Source organism: Limtongia smithiae, assembly GCF_038497785.1.
Source record: "Limtongia smithiae strain NRRL Y-17922 unplaced genomic scaffold V1518scaffold_1, whole genome shotgun sequence".
NCBI lineage: Eukaryota > Fungi > Ascomycota > Lipomycetes > Lipomycetales > Lipomycetaceae > Limtongia > Limtongia smithiae.
Window position 1 is genome coordinate 219,444 of NW_027117622.1, and position 22,708 is coordinate 242,151.

General features: G+C 56.4%; 13 protein-coding genes across 13 annotated transcripts; 7 read left to right on the forward strand and 6 right to left on the reverse strand.

The window, feature by feature from the left end:
- Positions 1–210: 210 nt before the first annotated feature.
- Positions 211–1,977, forward strand: V1518DRAFT_408278 (glycosyl hydrolase family 76-domain-containing protein). Its single transcript, XM_066902088.1, has 2 exons — positions 211–382; positions 456–1,977. Exons 1-2 carry the CDS (start codon positions 274–276, stop codon positions 1,712–1,714), a joined length of 1,368 nt encoding a protein of 455 aa, XP_066761727.1. The 5' UTR covers positions 211–273; the 3' UTR covers positions 1,715–1,977.
- V1518DRAFT_408279 (uncharacterized protein) lies at positions 1,978–2,660 on the forward strand. Its single transcript, XM_066902089.1, has 2 exons — positions 1,978–2,160; positions 2,209–2,660. The coding sequence occupies exons 1-2, from the start codon at positions 2,080–2,082 to the stop codon at positions 2,623–2,625; spliced, it is 498 nt and encodes a 165-aa protein (XP_066761728.1). The 5' UTR covers positions 1,978–2,079; the 3' UTR covers positions 2,626–2,660.
- On the reverse strand, positions 2,511–4,385 carry V1518DRAFT_408281 (MmgE/PrpD family-domain-containing protein). Its single transcript, XM_066902090.1, has one exon. The coding sequence runs from the start codon at positions 4,210–4,212 to the stop codon at positions 2,650–2,652; it is 1,563 nt and encodes a 520-aa protein (XP_066761729.1). The 5' UTR covers positions 4,213–4,385; the 3' UTR covers positions 2,511–2,649.
- A 191-nt stretch (positions 4,386–4,576) lies between these two features.
- On the forward strand, positions 4,577–4,863 carry V1518DRAFT_5607 (uncharacterized protein). Its single transcript, XM_066906627.1, has 2 exons — positions 4,577–4,659; positions 4,712–4,863. Exons 1-2 carry the CDS (start codon positions 4,600–4,602, stop codon positions 4,829–4,831), a joined length of 180 nt encoding a protein of 59 aa, XP_066761730.1. The 5' UTR covers positions 4,577–4,599; the 3' UTR covers positions 4,832–4,863.
- Positions 4,862–6,684, reverse strand: V1518DRAFT_408282 (isocitrate lyase). The gene has a single exon (XM_066902091.1). It carries the CDS (start codon positions 6,647–6,649, stop codon positions 4,895–4,897), a length of 1,755 nt encoding a protein of 584 aa, XP_066761731.1. The 5' UTR covers positions 6,650–6,684; the 3' UTR covers positions 4,862–4,894.
- Positions 6,685–6,836: 152 nt separating this feature from the next.
- On the forward strand, positions 6,837–8,937 carry V1518DRAFT_408283 (uncharacterized protein). The gene has a single exon (XM_066902092.1). It carries the CDS (start codon positions 6,886–6,888, stop codon positions 8,788–8,790), a length of 1,905 nt encoding a protein of 634 aa, XP_066761732.1. The 5' UTR covers positions 6,837–6,885; the 3' UTR covers positions 8,791–8,937.
- Positions 8,938–9,044: 107 nt separating this feature from the next.
- V1518DRAFT_408286 (MBOAT, membrane-bound O-acyltransferase family-domain-containing protein) lies at positions 9,045–11,432 on the forward strand. The gene is made up of 3 exons (XM_066902093.1): positions 9,045–9,751; positions 9,801–9,841; positions 9,886–11,432. Exons 1-3 carry the CDS (start codon positions 9,385–9,387, stop codon positions 11,161–11,163), a joined length of 1,686 nt encoding a protein of 561 aa, XP_066761733.1. The 5' UTR covers positions 9,045–9,384; the 3' UTR covers positions 11,164–11,432.
- A 664-nt stretch (positions 11,433–12,096) lies between these two features.
- Positions 12,097–14,038, reverse strand: V1518DRAFT_439622 (major facilitator superfamily domain-containing protein; the record flags this gene model as incomplete). Its single annotated transcript, XM_066906405.1, has 4 exons — positions 13,942–14,038; positions 13,727–13,847; positions 12,255–13,630; positions 12,097–12,194 (listed from the first exon to the last, which is right to left on the reverse strand). Exons 1-4 carry the CDS (start codon positions 13,994–13,996, stop codon positions 12,097–12,099), a joined length of 1,650 nt encoding a protein of 549 aa, XP_066761734.1. The 5' UTR covers positions 13,997–14,038.
- A 654-nt stretch (positions 14,039–14,692) lies between these two features.
- V1518DRAFT_402733 (Translin) lies at positions 14,693–15,671 on the reverse strand (the record flags this gene model as incomplete). Its single annotated transcript, XM_066901843.1, has 4 exons — positions 14,693–14,911; positions 14,966–15,051; positions 15,107–15,549; positions 15,601–15,671. The coding sequence occupies 4 exons, from the start codon at positions 15,669–15,671 to the stop codon at positions 14,693–14,695; spliced, it is 819 nt and encodes a 272-aa protein (XP_066761735.1).
- A 350-nt stretch (positions 15,672–16,021) lies between these two features.
- On the forward strand, positions 16,022–17,510 carry V1518DRAFT_408298 (uncharacterized protein). The gene is made up of 4 exons (XM_066902094.1): positions 16,022–16,120; positions 16,185–16,236; positions 16,311–16,519; positions 16,574–17,510. Exons 1-4 carry the CDS (start codon positions 16,112–16,114, stop codon positions 17,270–17,272), a joined length of 969 nt encoding a protein of 322 aa, XP_066761736.1. The 5' UTR covers positions 16,022–16,111; the 3' UTR covers positions 17,273–17,510.
- Positions 17,422–18,333, reverse strand: V1518DRAFT_408299 (uncharacterized protein). Its single transcript, XM_066902095.1, has 3 exons — positions 17,997–18,333; positions 17,730–17,935; positions 17,422–17,672 (listed from the first exon to the last, which is right to left on the reverse strand). The coding sequence occupies exons 1-3, from the start codon at positions 18,148–18,150 to the stop codon at positions 17,541–17,543; spliced, it is 492 nt and encodes a 163-aa protein (XP_066761737.1). The 5' UTR covers positions 18,151–18,333; the 3' UTR covers positions 17,422–17,540.
- Positions 18,334–18,679: 346 nt separating this feature from the next.
- Positions 18,680–21,163, forward strand: V1518DRAFT_408300 (uncharacterized protein). Its single transcript, XM_066902096.1, has 2 exons — positions 18,680–19,561; positions 19,612–21,163. The coding sequence occupies exons 1-2, from the start codon at positions 18,731–18,733 to the stop codon at positions 21,022–21,024; spliced, it is 2,244 nt and encodes a 747-aa protein (XP_066761738.1). The 5' UTR covers positions 18,680–18,730; the 3' UTR covers positions 21,025–21,163.
- V1518DRAFT_5908 (uncharacterized protein) lies at positions 21,102–22,563 on the reverse strand. Its single transcript, XM_066906633.1, has 4 exons — positions 22,440–22,563; positions 21,937–22,384; positions 21,786–21,885; positions 21,102–21,732 (listed from the first exon to the last, which is right to left on the reverse strand). Coding segments are annotated over exons 1-4 (1,038 nt in total). The 5' UTR covers positions 22,442–22,563; the 3' UTR covers positions 21,102–21,244.
- Between the last annotated feature and the right edge of the window lie 145 nt (positions 22,564–22,708).

Below are 22,708 nucleotides of genomic sequence, written 5' to 3' on the forward strand. Positions count from 1 at the left end.
CAGATACGCCGGGGAACAATGAAACCAAGCAGGGTCGATCTGGCGCCGCGTGGCGTGCGGCGCGTAAGCTCGAGGGCTGTGTACTGTGCGGCTCCGACATGTGCGCACACGCGTAAAGAAATGCCGCGTTGCTAAAAATGGGAGCGGTTGGAATTTTGCTGACGACGTCTTTGGGTTTTGAAGTAGTTCTTCGCGCGCTGCGTGTGCCTGGATTTGGTTCTTCACCGCCTTCCCCACTATCACCACCACCACCACCATCACAACATCGTGGCCATGCTCGCGCCATCTGTATCTATGCGTGCGCTGCTCACGACGTGTCTACTGCTCGCTGCTCGCGCGCTCCCGCGCGGTGCTGCGCTGGACATCGACACTACCAGCAAAAGTAGCATTCCCCTATATCCCTCTGTTCTCTCCGTCTGTTCTACGTCAATGCAATGCTGACCGCCGCTGGACAGGCTCGCTCCTCAACGCAGCATTCACGTTCTCTCACGGCATGATGACGTACTACAACGGCAACATCTCCGGTGAGACCCCCGGCATGTTTGTGAGCCCGTATTACTGGTGGGAGGCTGGCGCGGCGTGGGACACGCTGCTGTCGTACTGGTTCATCACCGGAGATACCACGTACAACGACCAGGTCAAGAGCTCGCTGCTGTATCAGGTAGGCTCGGACGATAACTACCAACCTGCCAACCAGACGACGTCCGAGGGCAACGACGACCAAGAGTTTTGGGCCTTCGCGGTGATGACGGCTGCAGAGCGCAACTTCACCAACCCCGACTCAAGTGACCCGCAGTGGCTTGAGCTGGCGGTGACAGTGTATGACGAGCTCGCGGGCCGATGGGACACGGCGAGCTGCGGCGGTGGGCTGCGGTGGCAGATTTTCGAGTACAACAACGGATATGACTACAAGAACACAATCTCGAATGCGGGTTTCTTCCTGCTGGGTTCGCGCCTCGCGCGGTATTCGTCCAATGATACATATGTGGAATGGGCGGAGCGGACGTGGGACTGGATGGAAGAGGTCGGCTTGTTGAACACGGATTACTACTACTTCTATGACGGCGCGGACGTGAGCGAGAACTGCACCGACATCAAGGCATACCAGTGGTCATACAATGCTGCGTGCTTCTTGGCTGGTTCGGCGTACCTATACAATTACACGGAGTCGGAAGTGTGGTACAACCGCACCCAGAATATCCTCGATGGACTGCATGTGTTCTTCAACTCGACCAGCGGCATCATGTACGAAGTCGCGTGTGAGAATGCGCTCTCGTGCGACACTGATCAGAAGTCGTTCAAGGCGTACCTCGCGCGGTACATGGGCCTGACCGCCGTGCTTGCGCCGTTCACCTACGACACAATCATGGAGCACCTGACCAAGACCGCCGCGGGCCTGGCCACCTCTTGCACGGGCGGCACGGATGGCGTGACGTGCGGGATGAACTGGATGGTGGGCTACTGGGATGGCGAGTGGGGATTGGGCGAGGAGATGGGCGCACTGGAAGTTGTCCAAAACCTCATGATTGGTGATGTGCCGGCGCCGTACACTGCCACAACAGGCGGCTCATCGACCAACGGATCAGACTCGAGCTCGGATGACGACGATTCGGATGATGGCGTGATCACTACGGGTGACCGCGCCGGCGCCGGCATTGTCACCAGTGTTGCGCTGATTCTCATGCTTCTGTTCTCGGGTTGGATGGTGGTATAGGCCACCGGCACCCAAAGTTTTGTGTATCGTGATATTTTTTGTGCTATTCGGCGTCGCTGGGTTTTGTCATGCGTCTGCGTCCTGTGGGCGCATGTGTGTATTTTGTATCATATAGTGTGTATAGACTGTAGTCATGTACTGGGGTGGACGCGTGGATTAAGTCGAGGCGACGAAGAAGCGGACTCGGTACAGACCCCGCTGCTGTGATTTAAGGTTTCTACCCCGCGTTTTCAGCGATCGACGTTGACGCGACGCGACTGCTTGTTGCGCGACAAGTTGGTAAGTGGCCGCCGGCCAGATCGCGATCGTAGATGTAGTCAAACACTCTTCTTCTTGCTGTGCTATTTGTTAGTGCTACCGAAAAGATGAAGACCTCTGCGATGTCCTCGCGCGCACTACAGTCGCCATACGCGAGTACCTCCACGAAGTCGAACCCCCGCGTGCTCGTGCGTTTCCATTGCCTCTACACAGCAACTGCATACTGACCACGGCAGACCTCGACGATCTTGTTTCCTGAGCTCGCCACTCGTCTTGCAACGGCATGGATAAACACCGATGTGCACCTCCCCCGCGGCTTACGCGCTCACTTCATCTTCTCGATTCTATACCACGGCCGTGTGGTTGACGAATGGTGCATCCTCTTCCCTGGCGGCGCTGCTACGCCTCAGGTTCATCACGCCGCGATCCCTCCTGGAGGGAAAGCAAGCGGGATTCCGGTGGTTGTGCTTGAGCTTGAAGATCGTGAGTTAGTAAAGTATATCACAGGCGGGCTGACTGGGTTGAAGGGTGTCACAACGGGGAGGATTAGGGTGGCAGGGGATACGGATTTGGCATTGAGGCTGGAGGAGATGTTTGTCAAGCTTGGGGGGGTAAAGCAGGCGTTGGAGTATTTGCGGCAGAGTCGGTTGTAAGTGTATTGATGCGCGGTAAATGAACTACTTTGTGGAATACAGATCCATGTACTCGTCAACGTCGAGGTCGAGAATGTCCTTGCCGGACTTCTCAAGAATGGCCTGGACCTGGTGCTCAGGGAATCGGCCGCGGAGATGGCGTTCGAACTTGGCGAGGAGCACCGGTGTGCCCTCGTCGCGGCGAAGACGGTGGCCGATGGGGTAGTGCACCTCCTCCTCGAGCACCGAGCCGTCGTTCAGTGTGAGCTTGACGGCGTTGCCGATGTACCGTTTGTCGGGCGCGTGGTAGTCGACCGTAAACACCGGGTCCTCCTCGCACGTCATTTTCGCGCGCAGCGCGTCGATGGCGGGATCGGATGCGATCGCGTCAGAGTAGTCGTCCGCGGTGAGCCGGCCGTAGAGCAGCGGGACAGCGGTCATGTACTGGATGCAGTGGTCGCGGTCGGCATAGTTGTACAGCGGGCCCGTCTTGTTAATGATGCGGTTTCCGGCCTCTTGAGTGCGGATGTGGATTGATGCGATGTCCGCGGCAGACTTGCCCTGCGCTGCGAGGCGCTTGTGCAGGGTCATGGCGGCCTCAACCGCGGTCTGCGCGTGGAACTCGGCCGGGAAGGAGATCTTGAAGAGCACGTTCTCCATGACGTAAGAGGTGTAGGGACGCTGGAACTCGAAGGGCTTGCCCTTGAATAGCACGTCGTAGAAGCCCCACGTCTTGGCGGTGAGCACGGAGGGAAGACCGCCCTCGCCCTTCTGCACGAGGAGAGCGAGGTTGACTGCGCGCGAGCCTGCGTCGCCGGCGGCCCAGGACTTGCGCGAGCCGGTGTTTGGCGCGTGGCGGTAGGTGCGCAGGGACTGGCCGTCCACCCAGGCCTGGGAGACCGCGTCGATGGTCTGCTCGCGGGTGAAGCCAAGAAGACGCGAGACGACGGCGGTCGTGGCGACCTTGACGAGCACGACGTGGTCAAGACCAACCGCGTTGAAAGAGTTCATGATCGCGATGTTGCCCTGGATCTCGTGCGCGCGGATCATGCCATCGAGCACGTCTGCGATCTTGAACTGACGTGCAAAGGGGATGGCGGGGTGGCCTCCCGCCTTGTGCGTGCGGGAGAGCCAGTCGGTCACCGCGAGGATGCCGCCCAGGTTGTCGGAGGGATGGCCCCATTCTGCCGCGAGCCAGCAGTCGTTGTAGTCGAGCCAGCGGATGATCGTGCCGATCGCGAACGCGCCGCGGACGGGATCGAGCTGGTGCGGGGTGCCCGGGATCTTTGCGCCGGTGGCGATGTCCGTCCCGGGAACGACCGGGCCGACGAGGGCGGCGCAATTGGGGTACTTGAGCGCTTCGAGGCCGCAGCCGAGGGTGTCGAGAAAGCAGAGGCGCGCGGTCTCGGTGGCGAGCGGAGAGGCGATGTCGTACGAGAGCGCATAGTCCGCGATGTCCTGGAGGACTTTGTCCGGCGCGGGGCGCACGTTGTCGGTCACGATGGCGGAGCGGGCGGCGGCCATGGCGGAGAAGCGGCGGCTGGTGGAGGAAGGGAGGGTGTGAATAGCGGGCAGAGAACGGGGAAGAAGGCGGCGTGCGAGCGACATGGCGGGGTATTGTATCTGCAGCAGTGCCGGTGGGTGCGTGCAGCAGAACCAACAGCGGCAGCGCGACCAGTTATACGCCGCCACCGAGCAGCGCAAAAGTGCGCTCCGCCGGAGCGCTCATCGGCGCGAGTCCGGCGCAGTGCCGTGATTGGCTGCCGCGGGGCGGTAGTATGGTGGGGCTGCGCGTGGACGGTGGTAGGCGCAGAGTGCGGGGTGTACGGAAATTCCCCGCCCCCGCCGGCGCACCGCCACGCCCGCGCCACGCGCACCGCCGTCTTCCCCGCGCGGATCACACGAGTCACGCCGAGTCACGCCGAATCACCCGCTACAAGGGGGGCCGCCGCAGGCTTCCCCGCGACGCCCCGCTCCCTCTTCACCACCACCGCCATGAACCGAGGCCCGCTTGTGCTCACGATCGAGGAGGCAGAGTATCTGCTTGATCAGCTGGTGGGATTCACCGCTCGCCCTTGTACACTTCTCGCGCTCACACTCACAACAGCCCCCGCCGCCCTCGCCCAGCGACAACTCCCCGTCCGCCGTCCTCGCCCGCAAGGTCCGCATGCGTCTCCTCGACTTCCTCCACGAGCTCCGCAAGGGCGCCGAGGGCTCCCAGAACTAGAGGTCCGCAACGAGATTGTCCACAACGAGATTGTATACCACCGCCAATGCATTTGTATCTACACTAAAAACTGTGCTCCGTGGAGTCGGCGCCGACACTCGAGGTGCTCGCGCTGCCGCCCTGCACGTTCTGCAGGATTCCGTCCACGTAGTTCGCGCCGGACCACTTCTGGTGCGTCAGCACGTCGCAGCCGAGCTCCTTCTCCCGCCGCTGGACTAGGTCCACGTACGCCTTCATGCCCTCGGTCTTGAACCGCGTCGACAGCTCGTACGTGATCGCCGCACCCGAGTGCAGGCCCGCGAGCGAGATCAGCTGCAGCACGAAGCCGGACTTTGCGAGCTCCCACACAAACTCGCGCAGGTCGGACTCGGAGAAACCGTGTGCGCTCCAGTTGAACGAGGGGGAGAGGTTGTACACGAGCCACTTCCCGGGGAATTTTTCGTGGATGGCGGCCGCCATCGCCTTCGCCTGCGCAACGTCAGGGGTTTTGGTCTCGAGCCAAAGCAGATCCGCGTAGGGCGCGTACGCGAGCACGCGCTTGAGCGCCGGCTCCATGCCGTCGACGACGTGGTAATGACCCTCCCGCGTGCGCGGCGCGTCCCAGTCGAAATATACCTCCTCGCCAAGGTGCTTCGCCGCGACTGCGCGCGCGTCGAAGTTGGACAAACCCTTGATCTCCGCCGCACACGCCTCGATTACGTCGCTCTTGCCCGCGGCAGTCAGTGCCCGGGAGACGGCCTCGTCAAAGGTGACCAGCTCTGCGGCCTTCATCCACGCGGTCTCCAGCTCGTTCAAGCCCGCGGAGGAGATTCCCTTCTGCTCCGCCTCAACGAGAACTTGAGCAAGCGGCTTTGTTGGCGTAGTCACGCCGAGGATGAACTCGTGGTCGCTCGGGTCAACCGACGAGGAGAGTAGCTTCGCGGACTCGGCGTCCGTCCGCGCGATAACAAGATTGCTCGAGCCCATGATGTCCCACTGCATGCGGGTCGCGATGAGTCGCGAGACGTGTGTCGACGGGGGGACAACCACCTTGCCCGCGAGGTGGCCGCACTTCTTGCCGCCGTGCAGCTGGTCCTCCATGTGTATCGCCGCAGCACCGCGCTCTGCAAACAGCTTCGCGAGTTTCATGACTGCGGAAAGGCCGCCGTGGCCGGTGTCCGCGTCCGCGATGATCGGTCGGAGGTAGTCAATGCGTCCCTTGCCCGCCGCGGTTCGGGCCGCGCGTTCCTCGCGGGAAAGCGCAACCCACTCGTCCCATGCGCGACGGTCGTGCAGCTGCTGCGCGCGAAAGAGACGGTCCACCTGGTTGGGCACGGTGTCGTACGGGTAGTCGCCCAGATCGGGCGATACCTCGTTCGTGGTGGTGAGCACGGACGAGCACGCCCAGCCAGACACATATAGCACCTCTTGCGACGCGGCCATCTGCGTCATCTGCACGGGATCGATCGCACCCATGGTGTGCACCGGCAGACCAGCGTTCGCGCGCGCGGTGAGCAGCGCGAAGAGCTTATCTGCCTGCACTGAGGACGGGTACGGCGCCGGGACACCGAGGGTGCCGCGCTTCGTGGCGACGTCGCTCGCAGAGTACGGCCGAGTGATGCCGGCATAGCGCGGAGATGCCCACCATTGCTCGATCTCTGCGATTTGCTGTGCAAGGAAGGCGTCCTCGTCGGCGAGGGAAGGGTAGGGGAAGCGGGAGAGCGTACCCGGCGCGCGGGAGGCGCTTGCGGTGGAGAAGGCGCGAAAGGAGGCGCGGGGGATGGAGCGCATGTCGTCGTCTGGTGCACAGTCGTTGCTCATGGCGGAGGGGAGCGCCATGGCGGCGGCCGGGGGATAAATAAGTGCTGTCCGGCGGAGGCGGATCGAGAAGGCGGGGAGTTTTGGCGGGGGCGGGGAAGCGCGGCAGTGCAGCGCCGCGCGTGGCGGTGCGGTGCGGCGTCGAACGTGGCGCGGCGCCTCGGCAGAGCCCCGCAGGACAAACTCCGCCCCGCACTTGCCCCGCACTCCTCCCTTCCGGCGGTCCGTCCCCCGTCTTCCGCCGGAGCTGCTCCGTAATGGCCTCCCGCTTCACCGCCGGAAACCTCGCCGCTCTTGCCGCCTCCGCGCCGGCTCCGACTGCCGCCCGCCGCGCGCACTCGCCGCTGCGCGTCGTCGCGCACGTCGATCTCGACGCGTTCTACGCGCAGTGCGAGTGCGTCCGCCTCGGCCTCTCCCCCGACACCCCCGTGGCTTGTCAACAGTGGCAGTCGCTCATTGCAGTCAACTACGCCGCGCGCGCATTTGGCATCTCGCGGCATGAGAACATCTCCGACGCGCGGAAGAAGTGCCCTCATCTCGTGCTCGCGCATGTGGCCACCTGGAAAGAGGGTGAAGCGCACTGGGCATATCACGACGGGGAGCCGGATGTCGCATCACATAAGGTGTCGTTGGATCCGTATCGCATCGAGTCGGCGAAAATATTTCGAATGCTCCGCGCCACGTGTGCGTGGGTCGAGTACGCGGGTATTGACGAGGCGTTTCTGGATTTGTCGGCATTGGTGCACGACGCTGTCTGCGAGCACTTTCCGCACATCGCTGCGTTTATCAACAATGATCCCCCTGGTGACACACTCCTCCCACTTCCTGGTCCGCTTCCCCCGGATGTCTCGTTCACCGGCACCCTCTTCCCCATCGACCCTAACGCCGCGGAGCTCGACACTGCCGATCCCTCCCCCGATGCCGCCACCACCACCACCACCACCCCCGCCGACTGGGACGACGTCGTGCTCATGCTCGCAAGCCATATTGTCGCCGACCTTCGCGCGCGTGTTTTAAGCGAGCTGAAGTACACATGCTCCGCAGGCATCGCGACAAACAGGGTGCTCGCGAAGCTCTGCAGCGCGTACAAGAAGCCGAATAACCAAACTATCTTGCGTACCGCTGCGGTCCCGGCGTTTCTTGCGGGCACGTCGTTGAGGAAACTGAGAGGACTGGGGGGAAAACTGGGGTCTGCTGTTGCAAAACGGTTCGGAGGAGTCGACGACAAAAACGATGAAGACGAGGATGCCCCCGACAACGATACAGCGGAGCCGCCTCTACAGACAACCACCACGAAATCCGCCACCCCTTCTCTCATGATCCCACAACTCCTGCTCGTACCTCTCCCCCAGCTCATTGCCGAACTCGGCCACGACACCGGCACTTGGCTCTACAACGTGATCCGCGGTGTCGACGATTCTGAGGTCAAACTCGTGCCTGCCTCCAAGTCCATGCTCTCGGCAAAGAATTTCCGCCCGCCGCTGCGGTCGTCTGAGCAAGCGCAGAAGTGGCTGCGCATATTTGTCGCGGACATCAGCAGTCGCCTACGCGACGCGGCAGCAGAGGCGCGGGATACCGGAGTGACAATGAAATATCCGGCCACGCTGGTGCTGCATCATCGCAAGTTAGGCACGAGCGGGGGGTTTCATTCGAAGCAGATGCCTATCCCCTTAGGTGCGACCGCCACCTCAAACCTCGACACGCTCGAAGAAGTACTCTTTTCAGCCGCAAAGACGCTCTACGCGCTCACCGAGAAAGAAGCCGGCATGGCGGCGATGTATCCCTGCGCGAACTTGTCGCTCTCCGTCACGGGCTTTGCCGCCGCGATGGCGGGAATGAAGCCGATCAATGGTTACTTTGCTCCGACGAAGCAGGTTGACGTAGAAGTGGATGAAGCGGATGACGAGGAGGATGATAACGAAGTTATTACTTGTGAGGACTGTGGGCGCGCGGTCAAGACGGAGGAGAAGCGTGAGCATGATGATTGGCACTACGCGCTCGCACTGGAGCAACAGCTCCGCGCCGAGGAGCAGACTACCGCTTCCATCGCCACTTCTGCTGCCTCCTCCACAAGTTCAGCCAAGCGGAAGGATCCCGGGACGAGCGTGCGTGCCAAATCCAAAGCGCCAAAGCTGGAGAAAGGCCAACGGCGGTTGTTTTAGGGTCCTACATCGGGTTAGGTTTGTCGCGCGGTGCGGCGGTCGAGTCGAGATCGGTCGCTGACCGACCGCGCCGATCGCAAAGCTATGTACGAATACTGGTGTACGATATGTAACTAGATTTACGAATATGAACTACTGACGGAGTAACCTACTGAACTGCCGCAGCGATCGGCACCGGGAGAGCCGACGCGCTGCCGATCCGCAGGTTAGACATCACGTGTCGTGTCGACTGAGTCGACGCGTCTGACGTTCCACATGGCAGAAACTCTGTGTCGAGCGACCGCGACCTGCCGTGCCCGCCGGACCACGTCCATGACCGTCACGGCCCCTCTTTCCCTTTCTTTCATTCCCTCTACGTGGATCTTCGCGAGTTCTCTGGCTTTGGCTTACTGCCACTGTGCCGGCATTGCCGCTCCATTATTGCACCGCGCACACTCAGTCGGAATAGCAACTCCTCAGTCGCTCGTGCTTGCCAAGGCCGCGACCCCTCCCGCGCAGGCAGCAAGGAGCCCTGCAAAGTAGCACCCCGCACGGCGATTTCAAATCCACAGGCGAACACTCATACCTAGTTATACGCGGTGATTATACTTGACGATGATCTCACAAGCAACTACCACCGCACAACAACCACAACCGCGAAGTCCATCCCGCACCAGCAGTGGCGCTGGCGTGCATAAGCGACGCAGCACATCGAAGGGCTCGCACAGAGCAAAGTCGCCGTCGCCGGCTGTTATTGCGTCTACAACCCTTGATGTCGAGAACACCACCGCCGGTGCGCAAGAAGACACCCTTGAGGTCGCTGAGATCAGCCCAGAGCAAGCAGCACCAGCCCCGTCATTACCCAAATTCAGCCACATATACCCCATTCACCATGTCATTAAGGGCAGCATTCTATCACGGGATTCGACAGCTCCGACGCCGAGTTTTGTGGGATTCCGGAATCTTGCTATGATTGTGCTCGGTGCGTCCTTGTCTGTGTACGGTGTTGGTTATGGTGCTAATCGTTGCAGTCGTGAGCAATCTGCGTCTTGTGATTGAGAACTACACAAAGGTAGCTCGCCTTGTTGTTTCTATAAAGCAAAGCTAACAACGCAGTATGGCGTATTGATTGGCTTTTCTGGTCTCGGTTCGCGCTCCGACATCCTGCTCACCCTCTTCCTCACTGCCGCGGTGCCGCTGCACCTCTTCATTGCGCTCAGCATCGAAAAGCTAATCGCGATCCCGACTATCAACTACATCTCTCAGATCAAGTTACGCGCACCACAGAACGGCAAGAAATCCTCTACGCGCTCTCGCCGTACTCATAGTATGGGTGCTATGTTCCCGCGGCCAAAGCCAAAGCACATGTGGCGACTCGTCGTGTTTCTGCACTCAGTGAACTCGCTCGCGTGTTTAGTGTACACGACGATCGCGGTATACACGTGCATGCGGAATCCGATGCTCGGCACGATCTGCATGATCCATTCGATCATTGTGTGCCTCAAAGTCGCATCCTACGCGCTCACCAACCGAGATTTGCGCGAGCTCTTGCTGCTGTCCGAGCCTGTCCCTTGGATGTACCGCGATGCACCGTATCCGCAGAATCTGACGCTCGGGAATTTGACGTACTTCTGGTGGGCACCCACGCTGGTGTACCAGCCGATGTACCCACGCTCGCCAAAGTTCCGTGTCAGTTTTTTTGCGCAACGGGCGCTTGAGATTTTCGTGTCGTCGGTGCTGGTGTGGTTTCTGTCGGTGCAGTATGCGGTCCCGACGCTGGAGAACAGTCTTGCACATATGCACAATCTCGAGATTGTTGGGATTGTTGAGAGGTTGCTGAAACTTGCGACGATATCAATGGCGGTCTGGTTGATTGGGTTTTTCTGCATTTTCCATTCCTTGTTGAACGCACTTGCTGAGGTGATGCGCTTTGGGGATAGGGAGTTTTACGATGATTGGTGGAATTCACGATCCGTGGGTGAGTATTGGCGGCTGTGGAATAAGCCGGTTACGAACTACTTCCGGCGTCACATCTACGTTCCCCTCGTGCGCCGAGGCTGGCGTCCCACGACGAGCTCAGTCATGGTGTTCTTCGTCTCCGCTGCTCTCCACGAAGTCGCTGTCGGCGTGCCGACGCACAACGTCATCTTCGTCGCGTTCACGCTTATGCTGCTCCAGATCCCGCTCATCCAGGCGACGGCGCCGCTCGAGCGGCTACGTAAGCCGTGGGCCGCCGCGTTCGGGAACTGTATTTTCTGGTTCTCGTTCTTTATCGGACAGCCCTCCGCAGTGCTTATTTACTTCTTCGCGTGGAGTCTGAGGCATTCGGAGGGAGCTGAAGCGCCGACTTTTACGGTGGATGACACCGCGCCTGCGGCCCCTATACCGGAGTGAGCGCGGTTCTAGTGTTTTTGGGATTGGTTGACGGCTTGTTACGGAAAATGGCGCCTTGTTGTAAATCATTAGTCTTTGTTCATGATGTCATGTTGTAATTGTTGTCTTGTGGCATACGGATTCAAAAAAGTCATTGTCTGTGGGTTAGTTATGCCAATATTGAAAATTCCCATTTGTACAACAGCAGGCTGCGTTGCACCTCGAATAGAGGACTGAGGAGTTATAAGCAGGCTCTCATGAAACTGTTAGTAGCCTTTATTTTGAGAAACTGTAACTTTCGTAGCCAAAATGCCGGTGATGCTGCGCTGTTCACTTATAGAAATCGCATATAATTTCGTCCTCCAGTCCGTACAACATCTTAAACTTGAACACTACGTTCTCAGTTGATTTGTCAGCTTCATTTATAACTACTACTCTCCCAGTCTCTAGAACTGCCTCTGAACTACAACGCAACCCATCCATCACCAATCATCACGATCATATGCAAGCAGCAGCCTTCTGTCGAATTCCTTTTTTTCTTCTCCTATAGTATGTGAGTATGATCTTCCCTCTTCCCGGCAAAAATCCATGAAAATAGTTTCCCCCGTGTATAAAAAGGTGTTGTGAAAAGAGAAGTCTAGTCAAGTGAAGCAAGATCCCAAAGAAAAAAAGCACAAATATATAATAGTAAAAAACAACCACTCCGCAGTGCAAACCAAGATGCCAAATATTAAGACCCGAATGAAAATAGAGCCAAAGCGCTAGAGCACGATGAAATCAACCCAGAGAAAATTAAAAAATACCGTGAAAAGGAAGAGATGATGATGAATATAATAACATGCAAGATAAACGCAACCGAAAGAAAGGTTCGGTTCGTTAAGTGAGTCTGTGAATAATACAAAAGGCTTGCTATGCCCTTCATGTCAAATCGTCAGTCCGTAGAGAAAGAGCAATTTAGTCCTCGCTCTCGGCATCCTCGTCTTCAGGAATATCCTCAATGTACTCCTCGCCAACATAGCGCTCATGGATAGGCTCCTCATCGCCATACGCAACTTCGGGTGCGTGCTTCTCAACACGACCAGCAGCAAGATCGGCCAGCAGAGCAAGGTTACGTCTGTAATCGAATCGGATGACAACGAACGACAAGATAAGAGCGATGACGGCACCAGGAAGGGTGATGGCAAAAGCGGAGCGGTAGCAGTCACGGCCGAGCGGACAAACTTGACCAACCTGGGAGCCGAAGCGACGGACAGTGGAGTTGAAAGGAGTGTCGTAGGGCATCATGGCAGTCTCCTCGTCGATGAAGAAGGAGTTTTTGTCGTAGATAGCACCGAAGGCAAACGCGAATACATCCGAGCCAATAACGGTGGAGACAGTTAAATAGCCGTAGTTCTCGGAAAATCTTCGGAGACCGAAGAGCTCAGACATAATGGATGCGTAAGAACCGAAGAGAGCTCCGTATCCGAGACCGTTGAAGACGGACATGAACCACATGAAGCGCGAGGACGTGATGGTAAGACCGCCAATCTGAGCGAAGGTGAAGAGAACGCTGGAAACAACGATAACCCACATCCGCTGGTAACCGCGACGGACAAGACGGTCAGCAGCGTAACCGGCAGCGATGCGACCAATGAACGAGAACGAGGATACAAGCGAGACCTGGATTGCCTGGTTGGTGGCGAGCTGTGCGGGGGTGATGAAGGGGTTGCGGTAGATGAACAGTGCACGAAGGATGTAACCAGCAGAGAGAATGTACATCAGACCACAGCCAGCGAGCATGCAGAAGATGGTAAAATGCATCCAGAAACGCACATCACGCAGGAGTTGCCAGCCATGGATGTCAATCTCGTTGGCATCGGGGAGGACAACCTCATCAACCATGGACTCTGCCTCCGCGGTATTGACGGACGGGGCGGAAGACTCAGCACGCTCGAATTCAGAGATGGCCGCGTAGTTAGCTTCCTTGCTCTTCTCGTACGAAGCGTTGTCGGACGAAACAACCGACACAGTGGTGCTGAGCAGGGCATCGGTCTCGGCCTGAAGAGACGCGGGAATGATGACGGGGTCCTCAACATCGGAAAGCTTCTGGACGGTGATGTGGCGAACAAACGGCAGGCCTAGGAAGACAAGGCCGGACGAGAGCAGCGGCAGCATAAGCATAAAACGGCCGGTGTCGCCCGGGAACGCGGCATTGCCGATCTGGGAGAAAAACAGCGCAGACAGACCGTACCCGGCAACCGGAATAGAGGTCGCGGTACCGCGCTTTTCTGGGAAGTTGACGGCGGCGCACTTGACGCAAGCGTGGTAGGCGAATGTATTGCCGGAAGAGGCAATGACCATGAAGATTCCAACGAACGCGACAGAGCGAAGCTCAGAGACGAAAGCGTAGCGCATCATCATGTAGCCAAACAAGATGAGGCAGCCACCAATCATAATCGGGACATGAGGGAGTTTCCGATCAATAACGACACCAGCACCGGGGCCAGAGCTGGAGGGGAGTCAGTGTTATGTTCGCTTGGAATATTGATTTGCGAATTCGCGCATTGGCGAAGCAACAAGCGATACGAGACGGGGTAAGACTAACAAGTAGACACCGACGGAACCAAGGGTTGCGATGACGGAGGACTCAGTGGCGGTGAAGCCGAGTCGGGCAGCAAGCTGGGTACCATAGGCAGAGTACACGTAGTGCGTGCCCGAGCCGAGGGCTGTATGGGAACAAGGTGATTAGCATTGGCCGGCTATAGAAGCGAACGGGAAGTTGCGAAGCGCGCAGTAAGACGACACCGGGGGAGCACATACAGACCCAGAAGCCGGCAATGAGGGAGACGTATCGCGCGGTTTGCCGGTCGAACATTGCGAACTGTGGCAGGTGCGGTGGCGGCGAGGAGGGGAGGAAGGGGAGAGGAAGGGAAGGGAGAGAGAGGGAGGCGGCGAGAACATGGGCGCAGCAATGCGAACACGACGCGGCGTAGTCGAAGTTCACGAAGGCCCCTGCGCCGATACGATAACGCCCACCTGCGAAGTCGGGCGGCAGCTGTGGTGCCATCTGGCACGGTGCTGTGCAGTTATGCCCGCCCGCCCTGGCTTATCTGGCGCGGAATGCGTCTGTTGTGGGTATCCTGGGCGGAACACGTGCGCCACTCGGCATCAATAGACCCGTACTCTGTTCCCCACAGCAACAACATGGCACAGCACTGGCTGCTGACTGAAGCAGCACGGCCTCCGGCGCGCCTTCCTGGCGGCCCTGGCTCGTCTTGCCCGCTCTCTTGTGCACCAGCAGCTTCTGCGCAAATTATTCCGCGCGACCGCTCGTATTCGCGGGTATCCTCTGGATCAGCACGACCTGGTATATGTCTCCGCGGGAGCGCTCTCGCAAGCGGGTATTTCGCTGTCTCTCTCCACCTTGCACGATGATCATGACTACAACCGCAGTACGCCACAGACGCATCATCGCACCGGCTGTCCCGGCGCAGGCTAAAAACCTCCGAAGCACAACACCCTTATGCGAATACGTCATCCGGTTAGGGTATACACGTCTATTTACAGATTCCTAATGCTTGATGAGGCCACGCAAGGACAGGTCGTAAATCACCTCCTCGACCTTCTTCACGTCGTACTTGATCGAGTCCACACGGCTCCGCAGGCTGTCGTTCTTTAGGTTGAGCATCAGAAATCCGGCCTGCAGCTGCTTGATGAAGTAGTTGATCCGCACTGGCGTCGAGTAGTCGCCGCCTTCCGCCATGATCACTGAGTTGACCGCGAGCCGACTCTGCCGGAGGTCAGTATCTGATTCCTATTAATTGTGACTCCTCACATAACATACCAACTCGTTAATCAGCGAGATTGTTGCCTGCAAGTACTCCTCCAGCGCAAGATGGAACCTGTCCTGTCCCATTGGGTTTGGATCAACTACGAATCGTACAGTGTTAGCAGACTGAGCTGTGACGGCACCACAGCTACACACCTCCTAACTCAGCACACACGGCCTCAATAGTCGTGAGCTTTCCGTCCGCATGTGTCCTTCCTTCAGTCACAAGCCAGTCACGCAGTAGTGCCGCAAACGCAGCACTCTGCAGCGCACGACTCCAGATCTGATTATACTTGTAAAACGGATGTTGTGACGCCACTCTACCAAGCGCCTTGATAGCCTCTCGTTGCAAGTGAAACGACTGCTTTGTTTGGTCTTGGAAGCGTCCGACTGCGATAGCGTTAGTGGCTTGGAGGGGTTGATCTGAGTTGGGGACGTACATGCCGAAGCCGGGGTAGAATGAGCAGTGGACAGAATCGAGAGCACTGACCGCGTATGTTGCTCGACTGCTTTTGTCAATGTGCGAAGGTCCTGCTAAAGTTAGAGCTTGATCTTGTTGGATCGCACAGTAGAGCGCTCGTACTTCTCTGATCTCAGCACTAAAAACTTGGTTAGTCAATATACGGAAGAGCCAGCCACCGTGAACTTACTCGCGATCTAATGCGTCTTGACACCGAGTAAATACATCGAGATCAACCGCGACGACAACTGACTGGTCCATGGTTGATGATAATGCTGGGTGGCAGTTCTCCAGGAGTCCCGCGCGTGAGTCGCGCCAGTCTGGTAATGTCAGCAGAAGGGGCTGGTGGATGTAAGCGCGAGGTGTTTGTACAATCACCGCCGCAGAGCGAGGCGTGTCGCAGACGGGCGGCCTAGCCAGTGTTCGCTGGCGAGTGCCAGCGAGCAGCAGTCTGCAGCAAGTAAGCACGTAGAGATGTGGTGTAGAGAGTATTCAATGGCTATTCTTCTCAAGAATCGCCGTGTTCACTTAGTCCAGTACATTTATGTGCTCTGCTGATGGTCCACGCCACCGTCCGTTCACATTGCAGTTGTCACCGCCAGTGGAGGCCGGCAGTTCTTGCGCCGTCCCAGCGTAGTCCTTGTCGTCGACTGCGACCACGACTCCTCTGTTGCCACCATCACGGCACCAACACAATCATCATGAGCAAGGTCTGGCTCACTTTTTTTTTGCCATTTCCGCCCTCATCTCACGCTAATCGACGTCTGTCAGAAGCCCCCGCGAGGCCAACAGCTAGCCGCCCCGCCCTCCATCCCCCAGTCTGAAGGTCCGTTCGCATTCCCGACTGCTTCCGTTGTTGACTCACATTCGACACCTGATTCTGTGCTAATCCATCATCAGAGATCAAGTACAAGCAGAAATGCAAGGATTTGAAACGACGGATCCGCGAAATTGAGGATGACAATGGTGTGCTCACCCTTCGTCTTGCCCGGTCTAAGCGCGCCGTACAGCGCATGCGTCTTGAGCGCGCGCTGCTACTCGAGAAGCTCGAGGAGCGCACATTTCTCAAAGTCGATGACTCCGAGGGTAGTCCCTCGCCACCTCCGTCGGTACGGCTTTCTCTCTATGATGTGATCCAGCCTTGAACTAATAGCCCTGTACAGCCCCCGCGCATCCATAAACACCGACGCAGGCTCTCAGACGTCTCGATGTCTCCTTCCGGCGACTCTGGCGCGACAGGCGGCTTCACTGCCTTCTCCAATGCCGGCAACGCCATCTCTTCCAACATATCAGCCGGCGGGAAAGGCGTACAAGGCTCGTCGACATCTGGCGCTGCTCCCGCTGGCGCGAGCAGCTCCTCCTCCGCATCCAAAAAGAAACCAGTAGTTGCCCGCGATCCTAACGCGCCAAAGCGACCACAGAACGCGTACATCATCTTCTGCGATCACGAGAAAGAACGTGTGCGTGCCCAACTTGAGCAGGGCCACTCTGAGCCATTTGATCTTACCCGCGCTATGGCGGAGGCGTGGCGAGATTTGGGCGATGAAGGACGAAAGCCGTTTTATGATCTGTACGACGCCGAGAAGGCGAGATATAATCGCGAGATGGAGGCGTACGTCGCGCCAGGAAGTTTACCGCCAATGTCCAACTCCGCGACGCCGGCGGCGGCTGGAGCGGGGCGGTATAGCTCACCCGCTCCGCACGGCAATGAGACGGACGCTGTAGCGGCAGCTGGTGTTGGCGATGGCTCACAGGCTGATGCGGATAGTCCAGCGCAGAATGAGTCGGACTCGGAGGACGAGGAGGACGAGGAAATGGAGGATGCTTCCTTCGGCGGCGGGTTTACCGCTGTCAACCGCTGATGAAGGAGGGCTTCTGTAAATGTAATTCACCTGTAAAAATCCTCTTCTAAATGTCGCTGTACCCGCGGCACCACTTGCTACTCTATGAAGATTTCGACGGCGTGTGGGTTTCGTTTTGTTTGTCGTTGTAAGTCTCTCTTCCCCCAGCCTCTGATATTATTTCCTTGATTATTTTGTATTTATTGATTTATGGAAAGTCCGCTGGTTTGCACGAGATGCGTATTGATTGTTTCATGTAGGTGTTGCCATGAGTGTGTGTGGTGTGTAGCTACCTCTTGCTCTGCTGCTTCTTGGCTGTTGCCTCCGCTTCTTCCTTCTCAATCACGAGCCTCATAGTCTCCTCGAGCGCACTAAGCTCGACCTCTAAAATCTCCGCCCAATTCTGTACATCACCAGCCTCCTGCTCACTCATCAGCTTCTTCCATCCAATTGTCCGTTCTCCCCAAACGTAACTAACCTTCAATCCAAGCGCCGCTTTAGACGCGAGCTCCTCCCACTTCCGTGTCTCCTTAGCAACAGCGTATGTCTGTACTCTGATATGTTTGGATTGCGCTGATATATGCTTCGCGTTCGCGTGCACCGACGTTATGCGTTGACGCAGGTCACGATCGACGTAGCGTGTGAGGCCTTGTAGGTCGCGGTAGAATTGACGACGCATGTCGGCTTCAAATATGTTAGCAATTAGAACCTCGGTTTCCGGTGGCGCGAACAACATGTAACGTACGTGCAAGCTTGGGAGCGTCGAGTCGCACGCTCCCACTTGTAGAAGCTATCGAAGTGGCACCAGGGCTTGATTTTGCTGATGTTGCGAAACTTGAGCTTACTGACGATCCCGAAACCGTGCGCGACCGCGCTGGCGTCAACGAAGACGTCGACATATCTCGTCGTCACCTGCTAAGAGCGTGCCAAATAGCCGTGTGTGCCTGTTGATACCTCTGTGCGCCACCGCACTAACTTAATTTAACTTCTGCGGTAAACGACGCCTCATGTAGCAAGAATACGCATTGCACTGTTGTTGTTGTCGTCGTCGTTGTTAGCGGTAGTTGGTGTGGCACGTGGTGATGGTCGAGCGAGATGAGCATCGTGAACTTCGTAGTCGTATTTGATTCCCGGCAAGCCGCATGATGCGAGTTTGACCTGGGTCTGCGGACCCGTACGTCTCTACGTTCCTCTGTCGAAGTGACAGCTACAACGCTCACCACCAATTTGAAGCGTTTAACATAGTAGTTATCATACAATATTACTTAGTAAACTTGACCCATAGACTCTTGTTAAATGCCTTAGAGAGTTGCAGTGTCGCTCGTTATTCTATGCCATTTCCAGGATCAGGAGACCCGCTCCCGGGTCAGACTGGTGGCTGGGACATAAAATTTCGAGATTCGAGATGAGCTCGCAAAACCTGCGCCTGCACCGCCAACTCACTGCCTTCCTCAACATCTCGCCCTCATTGCCGGTATTATGCGACGCTGGTACACTGTGCCAGCGGACATCGAACTGCGCGCACGGGCGTCTACTACGCTGAACTGTGGCTCAACGACGCGGTGGTCACGGTGTCTTCATCAAGAACTGCAGCAACCAGTACGACGGCGATGGCAGATGATCTGGATCTCTTCGGCTTCAGCGCGACTAGAATATCCGACATGGCGGTGCGGGTTACATACGTCGGCTGCAAAAGATAAATTAGTGACTACTGAGGCTTCAGAGACGTTGGCCCCACTGATAGCACCCGAAGTTGTCGCCTCAGAGATGGAAGCTTTGACTGCTCAATCAAGCGCGAGTCGAACAGCCGCGACGGGGTCTGATTCGAATGTCGCTCAGGACGGAGATGCGACTGAATTGCAAATCGGAAAATCAGAATCATTGATACCATTGGAGGATGTTGCAGCGACTGTAAATGGAGCCAGCGACACTTCGAGTTCGATTACTGCAAGTTCTATTCTAGCAGCAGCAACTACGGCGACAGATGACACCACCAATCTGGAGAAAAAAAATTTACGGACACCATTACGGCACTTATCTCTACTGTCGCCTGCGCAAATATCCACATCTCGTGCTCAACAGTCCACATCTTTCCAGCCTACCACATCTAAATATTCCGCCGATGACGGCACCGACGACGCCCTACTATTCGAAGACGTTCTCGATTTCCGCGAGCAAAATCGCAAACTAGGATTTAATACCCTCCCGACGCCACGACGCGAGACTAGGAGTGTATACAGAGAACGTCATGAGGACGAAGGATCTACAGTCGCGGATAAGTTGTTGTCCGGGAAAGATGTATCATGGGGCGTAAGTACAGTTGCACGTTGCCGCAGAGAGTATTGGCTTACAAACCCTAGGACTTTGACATTCGTCGCGAAGTGTTGAAAGGCCTTAAATTGCAATATCCGATCGCATACGCCCCGACCAAAGTTCAGACGTCGCTCCTCTCGGCGCTGCAAGGCCAGTTTTCATTCATCGGCGTCGCACCTCCCGGGACCGGCAAAACATTCGCGTTAATACTTCACCTACTCTCTCAAAATCGTTTCAAAACGCCTCTGTCAAGCGTCACCTCGCTCGTCCTCGTCTCTACTCAGGAACTCGGGTTCCAGTACATCGAGCAGATCGCCTCCTTTCTGCGCTCCGGAAACGCGACTGTTCCAGTTGACAGTGTAGTGCAATTTCTATACCGCTCGGATGAGAATACGATGCTTTCGCAACTTGAGCGGCTGAAGAAGAACCCAACGCCCCATATTTTGATCGCAACACCGCATCGGATGGTCGAGTTACTTGGAAATGATAGAGACCGACAGTACCTGAATCTATCATTTATTCGCACGCTTGCGATTGATAACGCGGAGACACTACTACGGTTGAACGAGCATGTCGAAGAGCCATCTCGATCAAAGAAGAAAAAATTGAGAAAGGTCAAGAGGAGCGAGAAATCTGCACGGACAGTTGGCGTCGTCAACTACATCCTCAAACTATTACGTCAAGTCCTCGACGTATACTCGCTTCCCGACGTGAAACCACAGGTCGTGGTGCTATCTTCATCTGTGCAATCGAGCAAAAAGTTGTACAAGACTGTGGCGCAGGAGCAAGGATGGACAAAGCCAGAGGACACGAAACTTTATGGCATCGCAAATTTACGCTCGCCAAAGCCGCCGGGTGGCGATGTCAAGTTCATCAATGCAGCAGAGAAAGGTACTTTGGACGAGCTGATGCATATGCAGCACCGCTCTGTGATAGACGCGCGGGATAAGCGACCTTTCGTGTTCACAAGCAGCACTGCGGAGATACTTGTGGACTCGCTTAAAGTGGAATACGACGCGGATACAGTGAAGCGGGGTTTGATTATTGTACCGGATACCGTACCAAAACAGGATATCGTGGATAAATTGATACAAAAGGGAATTTCCTCTGCAATCCTGCAGTTTCAACCTGAAGGAACCAAGTTAATGTTCAAGAACCGTGTCATCGATACGAAGAAGATGTTTTTCGGCAACCAAACCGACACTTTATTATACCCCAATTTTATCATCTGTGGCATGCGCCACATTACGGGACTTCACTTCCCTGGTCTCTCACGAGTGTATGTCCTCGGTTCACAGGCTGCCATACAAGCATTTGCGGATCCGAGTAAGGTCACGTTTCTTTCTCGTGTGGTGTCGACTCACGAATTGGAAGCCAGTGTCGGTTACACAACGGATAACAACAGAAACACATCTGTCGCGGACGAGTCCAGAAATTCAAAAGTTGTGGTGATTCTATAAATTCAACGAAGTCTGCATATTGGGTTATCGCTTTTTGATATGTCGGAGTTAATCGTACCATTTTGTTATACTAGTGATTTTGTACATAAAAGGCGCATTTGAGTTGTTGTGCATAAATAAACTTAACACTGTACGTAAATTTGCATTTCCAAGACGTAGGCGACATGGGGTACAAATAGCATCCTCGAAATCGTATAAATACAGGACAACAATGGATATACTAATACCGAGACCAGCGACGATCATCGCGACGGTCGTCGTTGCCTCTGAATCTGTCAGACTGTGCTCGCGACGAGGAGCTGTACCGAACACCGCCGTCACGATACGCCGACGATGACGGAATATGGGTCGGCACTTGCCGGTCGCGGTGCGAAACCGAAGACATCTGCTGCGGCAATGGACTTCGCGAACGACGCCTGTCATTGATCCGGGGTGGTGGCACGTAACTATCCACAGGACGCCTGCGACTGTGGCCGCCAGTGCCGTTGTCGGTGGCGGACCGTATACCGCCTCTGTCAAAGTCTCTGCTGCGAGACGCAGACGGCCGACGCGACGATAACGGGGGTTGTGATCGTTGTCCTGGAGGCGCGTCCTTCACGACAACTTGCACGCCATCAATGTAGCCGCCATTCATGTGCTTGATTGCGCTGCGCGCGTCGTCGTCGAAGTCGTACTCAAGGTAGCATGTGTTGCGGTTTCCGAATGCAGCTAGTGATCCGTTAGTATTGAGATCAAATGGGTAATTTGTTCGGTTGATTTACGTTGTCGTGGAAGCTGCACATAAGTAATACGACCGTATGCTTGAAATATCTCGCGTATATGTGCTTCAGTGACGATCTTTGTGAGATTCTCGACAACTATCTATACAACCGTTAATAAATCGTTCTGGCGAGCCAACTCAAAAAAACATACCAGCTCCGGTGACCTTCTCCGCGCAGGTGGACTTCGCGAATACGACGACCGACGCCACTGATTCTTCGACAACGGCGTACGACTTCTGCTCCGTGACCTTGAATCATAGCTCCTGCTCCGAGTCCGACTCCGTGAGCGGTCATCACCGCTCGGCGTTCGCGACCGTGACCTCGAGCTATATGACCGAGAATAACTTCTCGACGACCGCGAGTCGTAGCTTCTGCTTCGACTGCGCGTGGGACTCCGTGACCGTGATCTGGCCACAGAGCGCGACCTATCTCGTGGCGACACAGCGTACGTGTTGCCGTTCTTCACGGGAGCCGGAGAGGGTGTACGCGAGCCGCGCGAAGTACGGGAGCGACCACGTTCCGGGGGTGACCTTGTCTGACGGTCAACGGCGACCGAACGGTGGCTCGCATAGCTCTTCGTTGGTGATGGCGGTCGCGACCTGCGTAAATAATTAGCAGCAAATAACGCCACGAATACAAAGAATTAACGTGTACATTAGTGAGAAGGCTTCGACGGATCAACAACGCTCGAGTCAGTGATTCTGTGAAGGTTGCGGAGGTGATCAGTTGAAATTGAAACACTCCGGCCCTAGCCCTACTCCCAATAGTCACATGACTGTTATATGAACCGACTACGCAAAAAAAAATCGGCGGAGACTAAGCGCGCGCGTCTACAAATCCAATACCACCCTCCGTGTTTTTCCGTTTCTCTACTGTATCTTATCCTTTTCGACTCCACTTTCGCACAAATTTCTCACATGCAC

What these genes read in the sequence shown, in the direction of transcription:
- V1518DRAFT_408278 (XM_066902088.1), top strand. Translation starts at nt 274, where the DNA reads ATGCTCGCGCCATCTGTATCTATGCGTGCGCTGCTCACGACGTGTCTA. An exon ending in CATCGACACTACCAGCAAAA is followed by an intron (nt 383 to 455) that starts GTAGCATTCCCC and finishes GCCGCTGGACAG; the next exon opens with GCTCGCTCCTCAACGCAGCA.
- V1518DRAFT_408279 (XM_066902089.1), top strand. Translation starts at nt 2,080, where the DNA reads ATGAAGACCTCTGCGATGTCCTCGCGCGCACTACAGTCGCCATACGCG. An exon ending in AGTCGAACCCCCGCGTGCTC is followed by an intron (nt 2,161 to 2,208) that starts GTGCGTTTCCAT and finishes TGACCACGGCAG; the next exon opens with ACCTCGACGATCTTGTTTCC.
- V1518DRAFT_408281 (XM_066902090.1), bottom strand. Translation starts at nt 4,212, where the DNA reads ATGTCGCTCGCACGCCGCCTTCTTCCCCGTTCTCTGCCCGCTATTCAC.
- V1518DRAFT_5607 (XM_066906627.1), top strand. Translation starts at nt 4,600, where the DNA reads ATGAACCGAGGCCCGCTTGTGCTCACGATCGAGGAGGCAGAGTATCTG. An exon ending in AGTATCTGCTTGATCAGCTG is followed by an intron (nt 4,660 to 4,711) that starts GTGGGATTCACC and finishes CACTCACAACAG; the next exon opens with CCCCCGCCGCCCTCGCCCAG.
- V1518DRAFT_408282 (XM_066902091.1), bottom strand. Translation starts at nt 6,649, where the DNA reads ATGGCGCTCCCCTCCGCCATGAGCAACGACTGTGCACCAGACGACGAC.
- V1518DRAFT_408283 (XM_066902092.1), top strand. Translation starts at nt 6,886, where the DNA reads ATGGCCTCCCGCTTCACCGCCGGAAACCTCGCCGCTCTTGCCGCCTCC.
- V1518DRAFT_408286 (XM_066902093.1), top strand. Translation starts at nt 9,385, where the DNA reads ATGATCTCACAAGCAACTACCACCGCACAACAACCACAACCGCGAAGT. An exon ending in TCTTGCTATGATTGTGCTCG is followed by an intron (nt 9,752 to 9,800) that starts GTGCGTCCTTGT and finishes TAATCGTTGCAG; the next exon opens with TCGTGAGCAATCTGCGTCTT. An exon ending in TGATTGAGAACTACACAAAG is followed by an intron (nt 9,842 to 9,885) that starts GTAGCTCGCCTT and finishes CTAACAACGCAG; the next exon opens with TATGGCGTATTGATTGGCTT.
- V1518DRAFT_408298 (XM_066902094.1), top strand. An exon ending in CTCCATCCCCCAGTCTGAAG is followed by an intron (nt 16,237 to 16,310) that starts GTCCGTTCGCAT and finishes ATCCATCATCAG; the next exon opens with AGATCAAGTACAAGCAGAAA. An exon ending in GTCCCTCGCCACCTCCGTCG is followed by an intron (nt 16,520 to 16,573) that starts GTACGGCTTTCT and finishes AGCCCTGTACAG; the next exon opens with CCCCCGCGCATCCATAAACA.
- V1518DRAFT_408299 (XM_066902095.1), bottom strand. Translation starts at nt 18,150, where the DNA reads ATGTCGACGTCTTCGTTGACGCCAGCGCGGTCGCGCACGGTTTCGGGA. An exon ending in CGACGCTCCCAAGCTTGCAC is followed by an intron (nt 17,936 to 17,996) that starts GTACGTTACATG and finishes ACATATTTGAAG; the next exon opens with CCGACATGCGTCGTCAATTC. An exon ending in AAGCGGCGCTTGGATTGAAG is followed by an intron (nt 17,673 to 17,729) that starts GTTAGTTACGTT and finishes ATGAGTGAGCAG; the next exon opens with GAGGCTGGTGATGTACAGAA.
- V1518DRAFT_408300 (XM_066902096.1), top strand. Translation starts at nt 18,731, where the DNA reads ATGCGACGCTGGTACACTGTGCCAGCGGACATCGAACTGCGCGCACGG. An exon ending in GGAAAGATGTATCATGGGGC is followed by an intron (nt 19,562 to 19,611) that starts GTAAGTACAGTT and finishes TACAAACCCTAG; the next exon opens with GACTTTGACATTCGTCGCGA.
- V1518DRAFT_5908 (XM_066906633.1), bottom strand. An exon ending in GGAGAAGGTCACCGGAGCTG is followed by an intron (nt 21,886 to 21,936) that starts GTATGTTTTTTT and finishes ACGGTTGTATAG; the next exon opens with ATAGTTGTCGAGAATCTCAC. An exon ending in TGTGCAGCTTCCACGACAAC is followed by an intron (nt 21,733 to 21,785) that starts GTAAATCAACCG and finishes ACGGATCACTAG; the next exon opens with CTGCATTCGGAAACCGCAAC.